The 17,202-nt window shown below is 40.1% G+C and overlaps 1 protein-coding gene across 1 annotated transcript; it reads right to left on the bottom strand.

The window, feature by feature from the left end:
• Positions 1 to 2,881: 2,881 nt before the first annotated feature.
• LOC124173953 (glycine-rich cell wall structural protein-like) lies at positions 2,882 to 16,571 on the bottom strand. Its single transcript, XM_046553118.1, has 3 exons — positions 16,466 to 16,571; positions 8,376 to 8,505; positions 2,882 to 3,345 (listed from the first exon to the last, which is right to left on the bottom strand). Exons 2-3 carry the CDS (start codon positions 8,503 to 8,505, stop codon positions 3,101 to 3,103), a joined length of 375 nt encoding a protein of 124 aa, XP_046409074.1. The 5' UTR covers positions 16,466 to 16,571; the 3' UTR covers positions 2,882 to 3,100.
• Positions 16,572 to 17,202: the final 631 nt, after the last annotated feature.

The following is a 17,202-nucleotide window of genomic DNA, read 5'->3' as shown; positions in this document are numbered from 1 at the left end:
GCAGAAGTTCACAATTTTATACGTAAAATCTTCCGAAGAACATATAGAAAGAAACATAATAAATTGTAAGTAGTGGTCTGGAAAATAATTCATTCGCTGCTGTACGATAAATGCCGTTAATCTTAGTATCGTTGTAAGTACATATCGCCTGCTTAAACCCTTACTTGGGTGAGAATAAGTATAAATATATATTTTTTAAATCACGAGATGTGGGTCAATTGTAAATATTATTTAATTTTTTCCAAACTTTGCCAACGTTTCGGACATTTATTTGTCCATCCTCAGGGCTATAAAAATGATAATTTATGATACAAAATTAGTTACATACAGGCAATTTTACAGTTGTTATACATTAAAAAACATGGAAATACATATTCAAAATTTACCTTTAAGTCTGATGTTGTTTTTATTTATTTACAATTTGGTTGCTTGGATTTCTTTCTTTGTTGGTTATGTCATTTATTAAATTATGATAAATTTTGCTAAGGTAAGTAATGCGTCTGTTCTTTTATTGCAGCTTTTTTTATTTCTGGATATGTGGTACATTTCTTTGAATAATCTTTTCGATAAAACTGGTTCTGTATCTAAAATTTTGGCCTCTTCGAAACGAAATGAGTGACTGTTTGTAATTGCATGATCTGCTAATGCACAAATTTGAATTTTGGTCTTAATTGATGTTTTATGTTGTGAGATCCTATTTTTTAAATATTGACATGTTTGGCCTATATAATTTTTATCACAGTCTTTACATGGAATTGAATAAATGATATTGCTTCTAAGCTGCATAGGGGTATTTGACTTAAGTTTAGAATATATGAGTTTATGTTGGGTTTTATAGTTTTTATGTGCTATTTTAAAATTTGTTTTTTTGAATACTTTGGTAATTTGTTCTGATAATCCATTTATATAAATCATTCCTCGATATTGGTCTGTATTTGTGTTTGATATATTTGTTGTAGTTATTGTATTGTGAGTCTGTGAAGATGATTTTTTATTTGAATACAGTATGTTATTGATTAATTTTTTTGGAAAGTGGTTTTTTTCTAAAATATTACCAATTATTTTCAAATTTTTTTTTTTCTAAAATATAACAACTGTAAAATTGCCTGTATGTAACTAATTTTGTATCATAAATTATCATTTTTATAGCACTGAGGATGGACAAATAAATGTCCGAAACGTTGGCAAAGTTTGGAAAAAATTAAATAATATTTACAATTGACCCACATCTCGTGATTTAAAAAATATATATATATAATAAGGGGTCGTGAAGCATAAAGTTTGAATAAGTATAAATCGATACAAAGTATTAGCACTTGCTGACATAATTACAAGTGATAAATCAGGGTGGATTATGGAAGTGTTTGGACGACGAAAAAATGGAGATGGTTTGCCTTGTTTGAATTTCCCTCTTCGGCCAAAGAGTAGCGACTCAAGTAAAGGAAACCTATTTGTCCGCTGAGCGGTAGTTGCGGAACAAATTTTGTTGGAATACTTTTTTCCACCATAGTGTCTTTCATAATATCCTAAGGTGAATAATTAATGCCTTTTGAAAATTAAGCAATGAAAATTATTTTTTTGAGTATTCAGTTTGAAATTAGATTAAGATCAGAACTGAGAACCGGTAGCGAGATCGATGCCAGGCCAGGCAGGCAGGCCAGGCAGATACTAGAGCCTATAACCCCCTCCGAAACCTTCGACGGATTGAGGTTGTTGTTACGGGGTTCCTTTCTTACCATGGCGCCTGGGTGGTATGCAATTACTTTAACCGATATTTCGTCTGAGGTCTTACATGGGTAAGTGGCTTTTAGATATTCATCAATTACTTATAAATATTTAGTAATAAGCTGGTGAAATTAAAAAAATCATGGTAGAGCCTTATGAAAGGTTACAATCTTTTCAGTATTTCCTTAACTTACAAGGGGCCTCCCCCCCCGTAATACTACTAGAAAAGGCATATGCCAGACTACTAGAATCTATGTTAGACATATTTAGAGTGTAGATCTAGAATTTTTGCTAGACATATCTCGAGACAACTAGAAGTGGAATATGCCACTTCTAGTAGTTTCGTGACGGGTTCGAGCGCGTGGAGACAGATGGTCGTATGCCAATGGGAGAGCCAACTGGCAGCCAGTCTCCCTAATCTCGAAGACACGTACCTACTCCACACAACGCGCTGCGTGTAAATTGAGGAAAACAATCCCTTTGCCCTGCTATATTGAAGACATAAAGTGGACGATTAACTTTTTGTAATACGTTTATATACTAAACGTTTTACTGAAAAAAATTTTTTGGTATTCTCAGTCTTACAGAATACCCTTAATTTTAACAGTTGTTCTCAATACGGATTTCTAAAACCATATAATTTGTATATTATGAATACACTAATGGTGGGTAACGGATCGCACTCAATGCCTTTCGTTTTCTTTGATGAAGGAAATTACCTTATTTTCTGGAAAAACTATTTACGCGGAACTTCGCAACTTATCTCCAACTGAAATCAACGTGCAACGGTTTTTTGGAGACTAATTTGGAGTCTAATTTTTGGTGATGAGACGAGGGATAGGTTTGCGAATGTTGAAACATTGCGTAAGAATCAAGGAAAAAAATGGTTATGTTTTCATTCGAGTGTATCCATGTGTTATTCACATCGTGCTAAGTGTTGTATCCTAGGCAATTATTTTATTTATGATATGCTATTGTTTCATCTTGTTGATGATAGTGAGTCGTGTATCTAGGGGTCAAGTCGCCATTAATTTAATGTGGTAAAACATCATGTTCGTTGTTCTTGTGCCTATGAAAATAACATGGAAGCTCACGTAGCATGAGAAACGTAAAATTTATGGTGGTGAGGTTGCGTACGAAAGGAAATCAGGAAAAGTTTTCTTTCTTTAATTTTTTTTTATTATTTTTGATAGAAAAACATTTTGGAATGGGGAGGAAGTTGATGTGTGGAATGATGGGAAGGGATGAGATATCGTTTCACTGGAATCAGAAGGAAATGCCCGCCGCTCATGACACCATTGCCCAATCAGAACAGTCGTCGCAGTTTGTCGTCTTATCGTTGTGGGAGAGAGCCCACACCACCGGATGTGACGCCTCAACCGAAGAAGCCGAAGCCCCTCCATCCGCCGTAACCGCCGTAGCCGCCGTAGCCGCGCCCGTAGCCCCAGCCGCGGCCGTAACCTCCGTATCCGCCGTACCCTCCGTATCCGCCGTAGCCGCCGTATCCGCCCCACCTCCTGCCGCCCCATCCGCCCCCCCATCCGCGCCCATATCCGCCGTATCCGCCGTAGCCGCCCCTTCCCCAACCCCAGCCCCTCTGCTCTGCCCCCTCCAGGTCACCTGCAGAGAATGAGGAGAGCGATTCATTATAGTTATTATAATTAAATATCAATAAGATAAAAAGATCCCAGGTTGGGCAGAAGCACAGGACACAAAAAGATACAAAAAAACACTCACAGAACTAACTCTTAGGTGGTATACATCCACCTTCCTCAGAGGTAAGACTGTAGGTAAAGGATAAAAGATAGCTGAGGGAAGGGGAAATAGTGGGGAGGTAGGGTCCAAAGGGGGGGGGGGGGGAGAGTGTGCTGAGGCAACTAAGGGATAACCGGTTAATATTTAAGCCGGGAGGAAGAAATGCTTTAAATAGTCATATGTAGGTTAATTCGATGGAATTAAGTTTGAGTGGGTGGTCTGTGAGGGGAAGGGAGGCCAAAACTGAAGCATTGTAACAATCATTGAATTGACGCTGATGAGTGGCCGCATGTTTCGCCATCGGGAGGGACGCAAAGTGAGAGGAAGTGCGTGATGCCCTGTGGTTGTTGAGTATATCTGCTTGTCTGTCCGCCATGCCTTGCCATGCGGCTGCACGAATCGCAACCAAAGTTCGTTTATAAGTGAATCTCACGCACCCAAATCTTATAGTGCTAATTCTGGTTGTGTTCGGCGTGACCTCTGCGTCGTCTTCTTATTACCATTTGTGACGTCACGTCATACTACTTTTGTGGTTTGTCATCCTGCGGGGTATGCATACCTCTTGACACCATCAAAAGGAAGCCATAATTCAAAGGATTCTACACTTGACTATTAATCCTCTTGATGCAAGCCTTTTTGCTGGGGCATGCGTTCACACGACCTTTTTGGTCTGCTCACGTAAGGACACACATAACGACCAATGTTGTGGAGCGATGTATAAGCTGATCCCATGCGCGGTTTACGGAAATCATTTTTTCCATTATTTGCTGTTACATAGTATGTGTACCGTCATTATACTTGCTTTTCTCCTTTTCCTAAAAAATCATGCCATGTGACCATGAATTCCTCGTTCCAAGTATCCCATTTCTCTGGGTACAATCCTTCCACAGCTACGCCGGGCGGTCCGCTAGTATTGAAATAAGTGTAGGCAATGATCACTCTATTCTGTATTTCATATTTATATCAGTATCAGAATGAACTTATGCATTTAAAACATATTTAGAATCATAAAATATTAACTGAAACTGAAATTTGCCCTATACCTTGACTCTACCATTACTATGGCATATGTTAGTCATTTTTATGTAAATAGTGAAGATCTTCGATTTTTTGTCGTTTATCAAAAAGGATTTTCCAGACGAAAACGGTATATCTCAGAGAAATTCATTACCAATGGATGCAATACTAACTATGCTGACATTGAAACAAATTGGTAAAACCAAGCTTAATTCTCTCTGCACTGCTTATGCATGGTAAAAATTGTCGAAGGGGACGTGATAATACGATTAAAAAAAAACTATTTTGACATTTATGGCCCGCTTACAATTCAGATTTAAACTTCGTACTTTCAAGTTTACATAGTAAAAATTTCGCCTGGCCCAATTTAGCTATTTAATGAAAATACATTGGCAGAATACATGTCAGAAAAATCCTCCATTGTCTAAGCTCATTATTGTCCAAATTAGGGGTGGTCGAGAACTGATGATTTTCTTCTTTGTTGCCATTTTTGATAATTTGTTCTTTAAATAACTGCATAAAATATAAAATTAGAAATCGAAAACGGCAAATGTTTTACATACATTAAAAGATCTGCTACGCATGTTTTTTTTAGAAAAAAAAATTAGTTATTTGCGCGCGGTAATTGGGATGGAAAATGCGAGAAGAGAATATCCATACCCTATCTGGCACTACTTATTAATCTAGCATTATCAGCAGATATTCTAAAAGTGCTGCGCAGCAATTTCGTCGAAAACAAGTTATCCCTATCAAGGCGAGACATGAGTCACGATGGCCTAAGATAAGCATAAGTTGAGGGGAGGGACGGAAATATCGAAATGGTGTTGGATAAAGGTTTCTTTAATGTTCGTCCAATATTATCCTCATCCACCGCACGCACTTTCCTTCTCTATCAGTGGCGGATACAGATGGGGGGCGCAGGGGACGCGCTCCCCCCACCCCCCTTGCGGGCACGCCGGCCAAACATTGCCAAACATTGCAGAACCACAATTATAACTTATTTATATCATAAGATGGCATATTCTGGTATTTTTCTTTGATAAATTTAATTCAAATTTTCTTAAACTCTGCATGTGGCTTGATTATTTTTTATTGGGATAAAAGTAAAGGTAACTCAAGATATCCTTTGCGCCCCCTCCCCTCGAGTTTTTTCTCTATCCGCTCCTGTTCTCTGTGTTTAATCTCTTTGGCCTGTTCCTGCTGTCATACAGGAACTACATATATTCCTTCCATCTACTCTGACCTCTTCTTGTTCTGTTATCGCTTTCCACTGTTTCCTTTAACTTTTTAGCTAGGTTTGTTCCCTCTCGCAACCCGGAAATGTAAAGCGCGCCAAACTCTTATGCCCCTCTGAGATTTACCTATTAATCTGAATTACCTATTCCCAGGTCCGGAATAGGGTAGTTTCCTTCATCAAAGAAAACGAAAGGCATTCATTACTATTCCTTACCCACCATTACTGTATTCATAATATACAAATTATTTTGTTTTATAAATTCCAGTTTAGACAAATGGCAACATGGTCAATTTTAACCGCATTTGAAAAAGGCCAGATTGGCGCCCATGCGATGCCACTCCATGTTACGTCACAGGGACCTAGTTTCTATACGAGTGGATAGGAGTTTTACATCGCCTGAGATTACCAATGCATGCATGAGGCACAGAGCTCAGGGAAACATGTCTTAATAATCACCTATTTAAACTGCCTAAGGTCGGAAAGTTTTCTTCGTTTGATAAGGTATTAATAATCCTTATTTAAGCCAAGCTCTACCAGCTAGCAACCTGCATCGCAGCAGCGTACATATCCTCGCCCCAAGGTCACCTCACTCGGCGACAGCGGGAACCGGAATGACGTCACACGGGCTTTTCCCAGCATTCATACTCAGCCGTCGCGTTTTTGCGCGCTTGAAAATTTCCACTTTTAATTTAATCGCGAAAAATAGATATCATCATTTAAAAATCTAAAAGCGTGAAATGCGTACTTTAGGAGTAATAATCTTTCGATTTGGGCAATAAAAAATAATAATAGGAAACCACCCAATTAGGGCGTGGCAGGTGGGGCACGTGCCCCGGGCGCCAGACTTCGAGGGGCAAAATTTTAAAAGTTCATTAAAAATTTAATTGACTTTTAAAATTATATTATTAAACAATAATTATTAATTTAAAAATTACTAAACAGTCATTTTAATTAAACTTCTTAAAAGCAAACATACGATTATACGTCATCTCAAAAAATACCTTGCGGATATATTATATTTTAGTGGTTGGGGAGGGGGAAAGATTGAGGGAGGATGTATCGGGTTGAGGGGGGAATTAATCTCCCCCCCCACTCAAAAGAACTACTATTCCATCAGCCCTACTTGGTTTTCAGGCGTCATCTAATATAATTTATTTCCCTTATATATCTTTTGCCTTTCTCTTTGACCATTTCATTCTCTACTCACTACATCACCATTTCCTTCGTGACTTCTTTTATTATTTTACTCTGTACCCAATCGACGTCTCTGCCGCTTTGATTACTCCCATTTAAACCCCCTCCCAACCAGGGGCGCAGCCAGGAATTAAGGCTGCAAGGTTTAGGTGCAACTAATACCGGGGTGTGTGAGGGTATGGAATACCCACCAGTATCATCAAAGAACTTTTTTCGAAATTCAAAGTTCTGCATGTGTCAAAATGTAGCCCGAGGTACCAAATGAACAGAGAAAAAATTTTGTTCCCTTAGGTTGACATCCTACGGTGGCACCAGGGCCATTTATGTTTAGCGTAGGCAACCCGCAACACATTTCCTCTTTTTACGCTATTTCGGCGATAAATGTCGTGATTTAAATGTTTTTTTCAGCCGATTCTACACCAGTCATGCCTGAAATTGTCGAGATAGTGTTCGAACATAGATCGAATAATTACGTTTTTTATACAATCACCCGTATTAAAATGCAAAGAAACGTAAAAAACTTTAGGTCACCAGGATAAGCGGTAGGTGCGAGATTAATAAATTGATTAATGCGTTAAGATAAACAATTCAAAATGGTGAGTTTTACGGCTTCCTGAGGGATCTTTTATTTATCCTTACACTATTCTTTTCAGGGGCGGATCCAGGATTCCTTTCGAGGTGGTGTGGGGGGTCACAAGCAAGGCCGTATCCAGGATTTTGTTCTGGGGGGGGCAAGGATACCTCGTAATAGAAAACGAACGCAATGATAAGGGACCGTATTAAAAATATTGCATATTTTTTAAGGGTCTGGGGGGGGGGGTACGTGTATGATTCTATTAGTAGTATCATTCCAATTAAGTAAAATGGATTAAACTTAAATATTTCTCTGAGCTCTGGGGGGGTTCATCCCCCAAAACCACGCTGCGCCACTGCACCCAACCTTCTTCGATTAGAAAGAATCCCGCGACTCCCCGCTCACTTGCTCATTGATCGAGGCTGATCACTGATTGAGTGTGCGTGTTTGCGTATGAATCTATTCATCCATAGCCTCGGAAGGCGTCCTCAAGCGTCTTGGGACGCAACGGATGAGGGCTCAGGGGAGCCCTTCGAGGATACAGCGCACCGGGGCCGGGAACCAAGCCCGTGGCATATACGCCCGATCGCCCGGGGAGGGGCTGGAGAGGAAGGGAAAAGGAAGGAGGGGCCGCCGCGATAGGAGCCCGACGACGCCTCTGGAAGAGGAAAGGTGCGAAAGGAACGGAAGGGGGAAAGACACCCCAACGCTATAGAAGCGAAGAGGGCCCTACTAAAAAGCGAAACCAGGCAAAGCCATTAATGTGCCAACGATTTTGGTGACTTTTCCTATAAATGAGAAAAATCCATCGATCAAATCGTTTGTCTTGGGACGCGATCGGAGGAGGTGGAGGGGTGAACTTGGCTTTCTTACCCTCTTGGTCTGGCTGCTCTGGCTTCTCCTCGACGACCTCTGAACCCGCCACCACCTGTGACGCCTCCTGGGCGACGCACAGCGCCACTACGGCCGCCACCAGAAGCAGGAGGAGTGTTAGTCGCGCCATCTGGAATAAAACAATTGGAAATTTTAGTATGCCCAGTTCAAAAACTAATTTCAATGGATTTTGATGAGCCTATATAGATTAAAATTTGTATGTGTACACACGTACGTTTGTTCCGAACATTACAAAGGAATTCAAATCCTGCCCGGCCGGTCTTTTATCGTGACATGTAGCTTGTTTAAAACTGATACTATCAACTCGAAATTTTCAGCGTATGCAGAACAGATCGTCATGAAAATTTGCCTGTATCTAAAATTTTGAAAACATCATGTCAGCATAACTTAAGAGTAAAAAATTTGTATTTAATTTGCGGACGAATATGCAAGGGGTTAATTATGTACTGCGAAAACTCAAGATGCGATTACGCAAGTTTTAAAAAAGTAATGCGTATGATAATAAAGATGAAATGCGACCGGATGAGCGGGAGTAAGTAGACCTCTAAAGACTTTGAATATTTGGTCCTCAATTTTAATAAAATTAAATCAGGAGAATAATATGTGTCTGTGTAAAATATTTAAACACGATGGCATCAGTACCCAGAGACATTTGTGGATGTAAGAATCCCAAAGTTCTCCTTGGGAGTTTTCCCCACTGAGGGCCTCAGGCTCATTGCCCCCTCTTAACTACGGGGGCTTAAGATGGTCATTAATCCAAGCCTCCACGAAAAATAAATTTAGGAAGTGAAATGGGAGAGCATGGAGCGCATGGAACTTACATGCAACGTAACACATAAAAATCTGGTGTGATAAAGCCCTTCCCTATCCCATTTTCGAACAAAAATACCATAAATGAAGGAAAAATGAAAAAGCCTTGCAAATATAATGTCATTGCATTAAATGTCCAATTGTTTGTCTTGTACCCACAAGTCTCTTTCTTCTGTTGTGGGAAGAGTTTTGGATGGAAAGGTGAAAGAGATTTGCTACTTAGCACCCGCCAGGTAGCACCTTGAATACGCGGAAAGCATATGGGATTCAGCGCAAAAAAACTTCATCCGTTATCTGAATAAAATACAATTGAAAAGCTCCGCGATTCGTCAAAATGTACTCAGCTTATACATGAATTACGAGCGTTACACAACTTTTACATGAATCAGGATAAGAGCCGCTAACGAATGAAATATCAATTAAATTCATTAGATGTAATTTCCATATTCATTAACTTTCCTCGAAACTTGATCTCACATCGCATTCATTGTTAGTACGATTCTGAGATGGAGTAAAAGTCATATTTTTACATAGAATTTTGCCAACCAAATCAAAAGATTCTGCATTAATGAGTAATTTTATTTTGATGATCGCCCTTTTTTCAGTGCCACGTCAAATCCCGAAGACTAAACGCCTTCCGCAACAGATGCAAAAAAATAACTTCAGGAAAAAGTAATAAATACGAAACACGTCGACTTTCGACCGCCGCTGCACCTGTTTCAATGTCACGCTCGATGCGAAGCTCCGTTTTGATTTCTGAGCGAAGCAGCTCACGAGTCGGAATTCCCAATTTCTTGCCTAGGAGAAAGTTGATGAGCTTCTTCACGCGATCAAGGCCCTGACTAAAATTTAGTTTTACAATAGAAATAGCAATTTGGATGCGGCACGGGTGATTCAAGAGTAGATCGTAAGCCATGACGTTCAACGTGGGCGGGACTTAGGCTGAGGTCAATGTTGTGGGAATCTCAATTTTACTTTGGAAATTTTTGCAAATGAGAAATACATGCACAGTTTTTACCAAAAATTAATACTCCTCGTTGTTTGCAAGCAAAAAAAGTTGACGTAAATAAAATTTTCAATGGAAATAAAAACGTAAAACAAATGATATTCCAGGAATCAGCTAATCAGCGATCTTCCCTGACAAGAAAACGGTGGAGATGACGAGATTTTGATTAGCTTCCTATCGATATTGATTCCGGACATATCGAAATTCGCTCCTGTTTGCAGGTATTCTCTCAGAGTGCGTGGGAAGAAGTTCAAGGGGAGGCGTTTTCATAGGCATCTCTCTCTGTCTCCCAGAGGGCAGTGAGCATTGCCTTTACATGATTTCCGGGATTCGTCCTTGACGCGGAGGCTCGACTCTCGGGCCGAAGCCAACGACCTGGCAAGCGGAGCGTGAAATGTCGTCACCTCATCCTGCCCATCCACTCTGCGAACAGCACGAGGCGGATTTGTTTTTATAGATGGCAATTTCCTTCTAGGGTGTTCACACAGGAGGAAAAATATATGCATATAGTACACGCCAGAGGCTTATGCTCATGGGGACAAGATTGAGCGAACACCTACACCATATAATTCTACAACCTACAATTAACCTACACCATATATATTTCTCATTCGCAAAAAATGCCAAAGTGACATTGAGGCTCTCCCAGCATTGCCCTAAGCTTAAGATTACGTCGCACCCACGTCGCTATGGCGTACTATCTACTCTTAAATCACCCATGCCGCATCCAAATAGCTGTGTTATCAGGGGCTATCTACGACGATACCATATGTTTAAACACTTTTTTATTTAGATTGGAAATTTTATTCCCATTTAATTTAATATCAATGAATAAGGAAAAGTATCAGACTTTAAATGAAATAGAATAATAAGTATTTGCTGAGCTAATGATTTCCAATTCCCAAAATATTTCGGTCTAAACGTATGACTCGCATTTTTAGTGCTACTCAGCCATCATGTGACATCTTGCGTATATATATCCTCTGAAAGTTCTACTCTCGAATGAGGGATAAGATTCGAGGAAGCCCTCAGAGGAAATATATATATAAGGAGAGGAAGCCTGAGCGCCATGGTCTCTCCAACGTATGTATACAATACGAATTAGTAAGAGAACGCCTCTCTTTCGTTCGACTGGTCTTTTTTTCGTACCATTTGCTAAATACTTTCGTCAACACATTGAAATTTTTAGCCTGCATAGAAAACACCTTTTCCAATATTTGTCCATATCTCAAATATGAAATTTTTTGCCTTTACTTTATCCAAGGGATATTTTAATGTGGAAAAAGTTCTTCCATACATACCTTCAAAATTTAAAGATGACAGCGTATTTTTAAAAAATATTAATACGCCTCAAATGAACAAAAAATGCAAGCGATAATAGCGATCTCAACTCTTTATTGCTAGACAGAGAACATTCTGTTTACCCATTGGGTTCAAGTAGTACAATATCTATGTAACGTTAAACGAACCAGGCTAACGCGAACGCTAAACATGTGTTTTTAGAATAAATTATGATCGTTCAACTTAGTAAATTAAAGATAATGTATAGCCATCGGTAACAATCCCTGAAGATCATCACATGCTTATTGGGTGAGGGTTTGTATGATTTAACATGTGAGGACATTTCTGGTGAGCTGTGTGGTCGGAAGCGCCACTCGGAGACTTCAACGCTCGCGGAAAGTAAAAGAAATTACGTCGACGATCTTATTGCTCAGCAATTGCCCACGGGCGAGGCAACGAATCCTTCGGCAGCTACTGCAGTGATGTACAAAAATCCCAACGGGGAAAATGCCATTTGCTGTGATCGGTTCGAACCCGGATCCTATATAAGGTGGGGGCCAGGAGCCCGGTCCTCGCTCCCCCGAAATGAGCGTAATATTCAACGCTAGGCTGTCTGTCGCTCTTCGCTTAGTGCTATCGCAGTCTTTACCATCCATCTGCTAGTGCTATGTTATTTAATCTTTATTTTTTATATACACGAAGGATGAATTTTGGCATGAAAAAATATTTGGCTTAGTTGGGACCTTTTCTTCTGGTGGACTTCATCCTTGGTGTTTATGAACTTGCACCCGTGCTCGTGATTGCGTGCAGGGTCACTTGTTTCATGCAGTGCTTTATTTTCTTAGGTCACATTTATGCTAAACATAAAACATCAAGGACTATCCTTATTTTAAATTACTGGACCTAAACTTGCCGAGATCTCGCCCTCCCCCAGGAAAAGAGGAAGCATATCCATGGATAGTTTCTAACAACGCGTATCTCAAATTCGGCCGGTTTGAGACAGGTATCTTAAACAAAGTGAAATAAAATTTAAAAAATAAAATACAAGCAAAAAACAACTCTTAGATTGGAAATGAATGCTTCTTCTTCAGTTTTATGAACTTTTGGTTTTTAATTTCAGTGTACAAGTACAAGTAATTAATCGTTTTTTTTGCTCTCCTGAAAAATTGCTATTTTTTTAGATACGTGTTGTTAGAACTTAGCCATCGATATAAGGTCAGTTGCATTCACACAACGAGCCATTGGGTGGATTAAGGATTCGGTATTCTCTACGGCAAGAGGGCGTTCACCACTTGGTAGTATGCAGTACTTTTCCGAGATCATTCGTATCCCTAGATAAGTGGAATTTGGATATTCTCAAATCATCCTGAAACATTGTTTGTTGAGCTGGTGAAATAAATGCTGGCAAAAACTTTAATGACTACCATATCTTCCATTATTCCCGTAATTACTTGGGGGCACCCCCTGCCACTAAGCACCGCTAAGTTATAACGCCTCTTTCTGAGCATGCGCCACGCGTAAAACTATGGATGATGTACTTATTTTCCGGAGATTTTTTTGTGAAGTCTTCTCGGGATTTCCAACGGTTTAATCGTCATACATCACCAACGTTTCAACAGATAAATCGTTTATCGAGTTACCCTGGTGACGACGGACGACTCGTTCGTAGAAACGTTGACCATATGTTATGATTGTAACTGGTGCAAATCTGTAGAAGACGTCACAGAGAAAACAGACAAATTGTTGCAAAACAAGTGATGAATGAGGCCAGGGGTGGTCTAGCCAAGACGACTGGTAGGCGATCGACGAGGGCCCCGAGATTAGAGGGCCGCCACAACGCTCGCGTCTATAGTGAAGCGTAAATGAACGGCGTAAAACAAAAGAATCAGATTACTTGCGCCAAAGTATCCTTTTTTAACTTTTAATTCTACTTTGGTTTTATTTACAATATAATCAGTGTAAAAAGATTACATTAAAAAGTAAATAAAATAAAAGTGTCAGAAACGAAAGAGAAACTGATTCTTTTTTGAAAGGATCATTCGAAAGGGTTACCATAGAGGTTTTATTTGGATTTCAGCGAAGTTTAACGGAAACAATTCACTGAATAGAGAAAACAACAATGATATATTTTAAATTTCATAAGTTTTGAAATTACCTCTTTTCATAGTATCTTTTCTTAGGATATTGCTATTTTTTATAAACTTCTATCTAATTTTTAAGAGCCAGAATAGTGTCAAATCTAATTCCGGGCATGCAATTTCCTAAAATTTTCCGGAGGAAGACCCCCGAGTCATTCGGGAAGGAGGGGCTCATCATGAACACCAACCGTGGGCCCCCAATCACCCCAGACGAAAGATGGGGCCCTCAGGTGAAATTATGAAACGGTGGAGCGAGGTTGTGTGGTTGGGACCAAGTGCTTCAGTGATGCGGAACATGCGCGATCATCCAAGAAGGCCTCCTTTGATGGTGGCTTCATTTTGGTGGAGGGGTCATCTCGTCAGTGCGGACGGACATGGATCGAGAAAGAGGAATCCTCTCGTGGGAAAGGGTGGGAAATAATCGTGTGATATCACTTCGATGAAACTCCTGCCAGCTCCGCGTTTCTTCCCTCAGACATTGCGCCCTCTACAGCGGTGAATTTGGCGAAGGAAGTGAGAGTTCGCGCGCGTCCGTTGAATGTATTCGTCGAACGTTTCCCACAACGCCACTCGCTACACGACTAAAGTCATACGCTAGGCGTCAATCCGTAATTATATGTGTTTGGGAAATAGTTTCCTGTCAGCAATTTCAATAATTTTATACAATATGAAACTTACAAATCGATCCTTTTCGAAAACGAGTCTAGGAATTTCGGAAGTTTCGCGTTTAATTGTGTTTAAAATTCACCGCAGTTAGAGGGAAAAGTCGATTGAAATTTTCCAGATTGTAGGAAACGGTTGCATTTCTCTCGAAATGGTATCGTTCATACTTATGTCGCCAGTGATAGCTCGCGCCGTGAGATTCTCCCTTTGCGAACCTATCCTAACCCTAGGATCATGGACATACGTTTAAGGTAGCGGGGGCGGAAATGAGGTAAATTTGTGCGTGCAAGCTTGCCCCAATGCACTGCTATCGAAATATCTGTCTAAGTATATCCATCTACTATTGATTAAGTACTTTTTCAGTTGGATTTTTTTGTTCCAATTTATTTATGTAAAAAAAACTCGTAGGGTCACCTAATTTCAAATGACTCAAATTGAACTTAGAGTGATCTAGACCCCTCCAAATATATCATCTACGAGTTCTAATACGCCTTCGATTGTCCTATTCTGTATTTACTATCCTATGGTTACTATGCCAGGTCTCTATAATAGGGTTATCCTTAGGATACTATCCCCAAATCCAGGACTATCCCCAAACTATGATTTAGTGACTGTAATTCAATTTATTTTAAAAATATCTCCCTCATTGTGCTATCTACGGCACTCGGTGTACCCTCTTCACAACGCAGCGTTGACACTCGCGGAAGAGGCGACATTTTTCATCGGGAGATGCTGTGTATTCTTCCACTTATGTGATATATAATCGACTCGATTGCCTTATATTTCATTCGTCGCTAGTATACATTTTATGCAAATTTAATATAGGTATGTAGATTCCTTTTTTTATTTTTTTTTCAGCGCGAATTTTTATTTTTAATTATTCGCGGTGATTAAAAGCAAAATCCATGGAACCGAAATGCGCCACTAATTTCAAATCCCACTTAGGGTCAACTCCAGTCTTTTTTTACTCTTGATTATTATTTATTTGCATATGGTACCCATATTGCAGCAACTAATATAGGAAAATAAACGACTATGCTCTAAGGATTCACGTTTTGCGTAACAATGGAACTATAATATGCAGATTTCGAAACAGCAAGCTGGTACTATATCAGAAAAACCATTGAACGCGTGAGTTACATACGGAGCATTCCACGTCATTTCAATACACGAAAGTAACATTTTAAACCCGACACTTCATTTCCTCCACAAATTTGGTATCCTTAAGAGGACCTCGCAAGAAATGAAAAGGTACGAATTCGCCGAGTTTTACTATACAATGAATAAGAAAGTTACTAAACGCCATATATGAAATTCGGGCGTAGCCATCTATTGGTTAAACGACCCGAACTTACTTTACTTGAAACAGCATTTATACATCCTTGTTTGGAAAGTAAATAAACAGTGCGTGGAATGGCTATGCATTGCGACTTGTTTGTGCTGAATTTTAATCACAGGTGATGGACTTACTGAAAAAAGTTTTATTGCTCCAATAAATTGCTTCGAAAATATCCGAAGAACAAATTATTGGCGTCATCTGAACTTATTGATTCTAAAGTGCGCCCTCACCATATTACCTTTAGTCGTAAATACTGATAGTTAACGGAACAACATAATGCTTTGAAATACAATTCTTGAAAAAATCGGACAGGTTAGAGCGTGCACATGTATGCTATGGCGACTTCTTTATTATCTCTTAGGTTGAAAAGTCACAATTAGCATAAACAAACATTTTACTAATAAGTTGCTCCCCAAACTGTTGTGTCACTTTTCTATTTATGATTTCATGATCTTAGGCACGGAGAAGAAGATTATGCAAAGGAGTATCTACTAAATTAGGTAAATTATTTTCACGAGAGGTATAAAATGAAATTATAGTTGACTAAGAGAAGGAAAACTTCATTCGTTGGTAAGGCTGACAGTCAATTACGCCTAAAAAGTTCAAATTTGCGGAAAATCGCGGGCGAGAGTCAAACCCCGCATCCTCGGGGAAGCGGAGCTCTCCTGCTCCTCTCCTGGCGTCACACGGGGGCCATGGGAACGAAGGGATTTGCCTCTGATAGGGTCGATTTCGAACCCCACGCGAGGCACTTACGACGCGATGGATGGATGGGCCGAGAGAATAGATTTGAGGGAATGCAATCGGTAGATGCTTCTGTTCCACTACTCACCGTTTCGAAGAAGTGTCTGCGATCCCTCGGAATGCGGACCTCTTTGCTCTTGTCTCGATGTATCGTTGCGTGAGCACACACGCCGACTGGTCGCCCGCCCTGCTTTTATAGCGGAAGGGGTGCATCAGGATTCCTCCTGAAAGGGGGAGGGCCGCCCTCTCTCACCGTCCAATCCCGCCTCGTGGGGTCACCCACCCATTCCACCCTCCCCCCTAATGGGGATTCCCCAAGATTCCTCCGACGACCATTATGAAAAAAAATTCTAATGGGTGGGTGGGGGGGTCTAAGGGGGTTGGAGGTTGCTGCCCCAAAGTGGTCGTGCGAGCGTTCGTCTGGGAGGAGGGATGCGCTTCCAAACGCTGGCGTTGCCTGCGCAACATCGAAAGTAAACAAGAGATCGGTGCGGTGAAGAGGAATGCCATTCTGATACATTCATCATGGTTTATTCTTCATTCTGCTTGTTTCTTCTTCTCCAAAGAGCACTTCCCAAGTTAAATGAATGGATATTACAAATATTATACTATCGTCGGTACCGTTGTTACATGGTAGACGGGATCAGGAGAGGAAAGTAAAGGAAATAGCCTGAAAAAAGAACAGAAATATTCAAAAGGTCTTTCTTTCCTCGTACTAATAAGGATTGCAGCGGTGTCTCGATTATGGCGATTATTACTATACAATGGTGTATATATTGGTGTCACTCGCTAATTCGTCTCATTGATTTTTTTTCCATTGTTCTA

The sequence above is a fragment of the Ischnura elegans genome, chromosome 1, assembly GCF_921293095.1.
Source record: "Ischnura elegans chromosome 1, ioIscEleg1.1, whole genome shotgun sequence".
In the NCBI taxonomy this organism is placed as follows: domain Eukaryota; kingdom Metazoa; phylum Arthropoda; class Insecta; order Odonata; family Coenagrionidae; genus Ischnura; species Ischnura elegans.
This window is presented reverse-complemented; position numbering and strand designations above follow the sequence as displayed.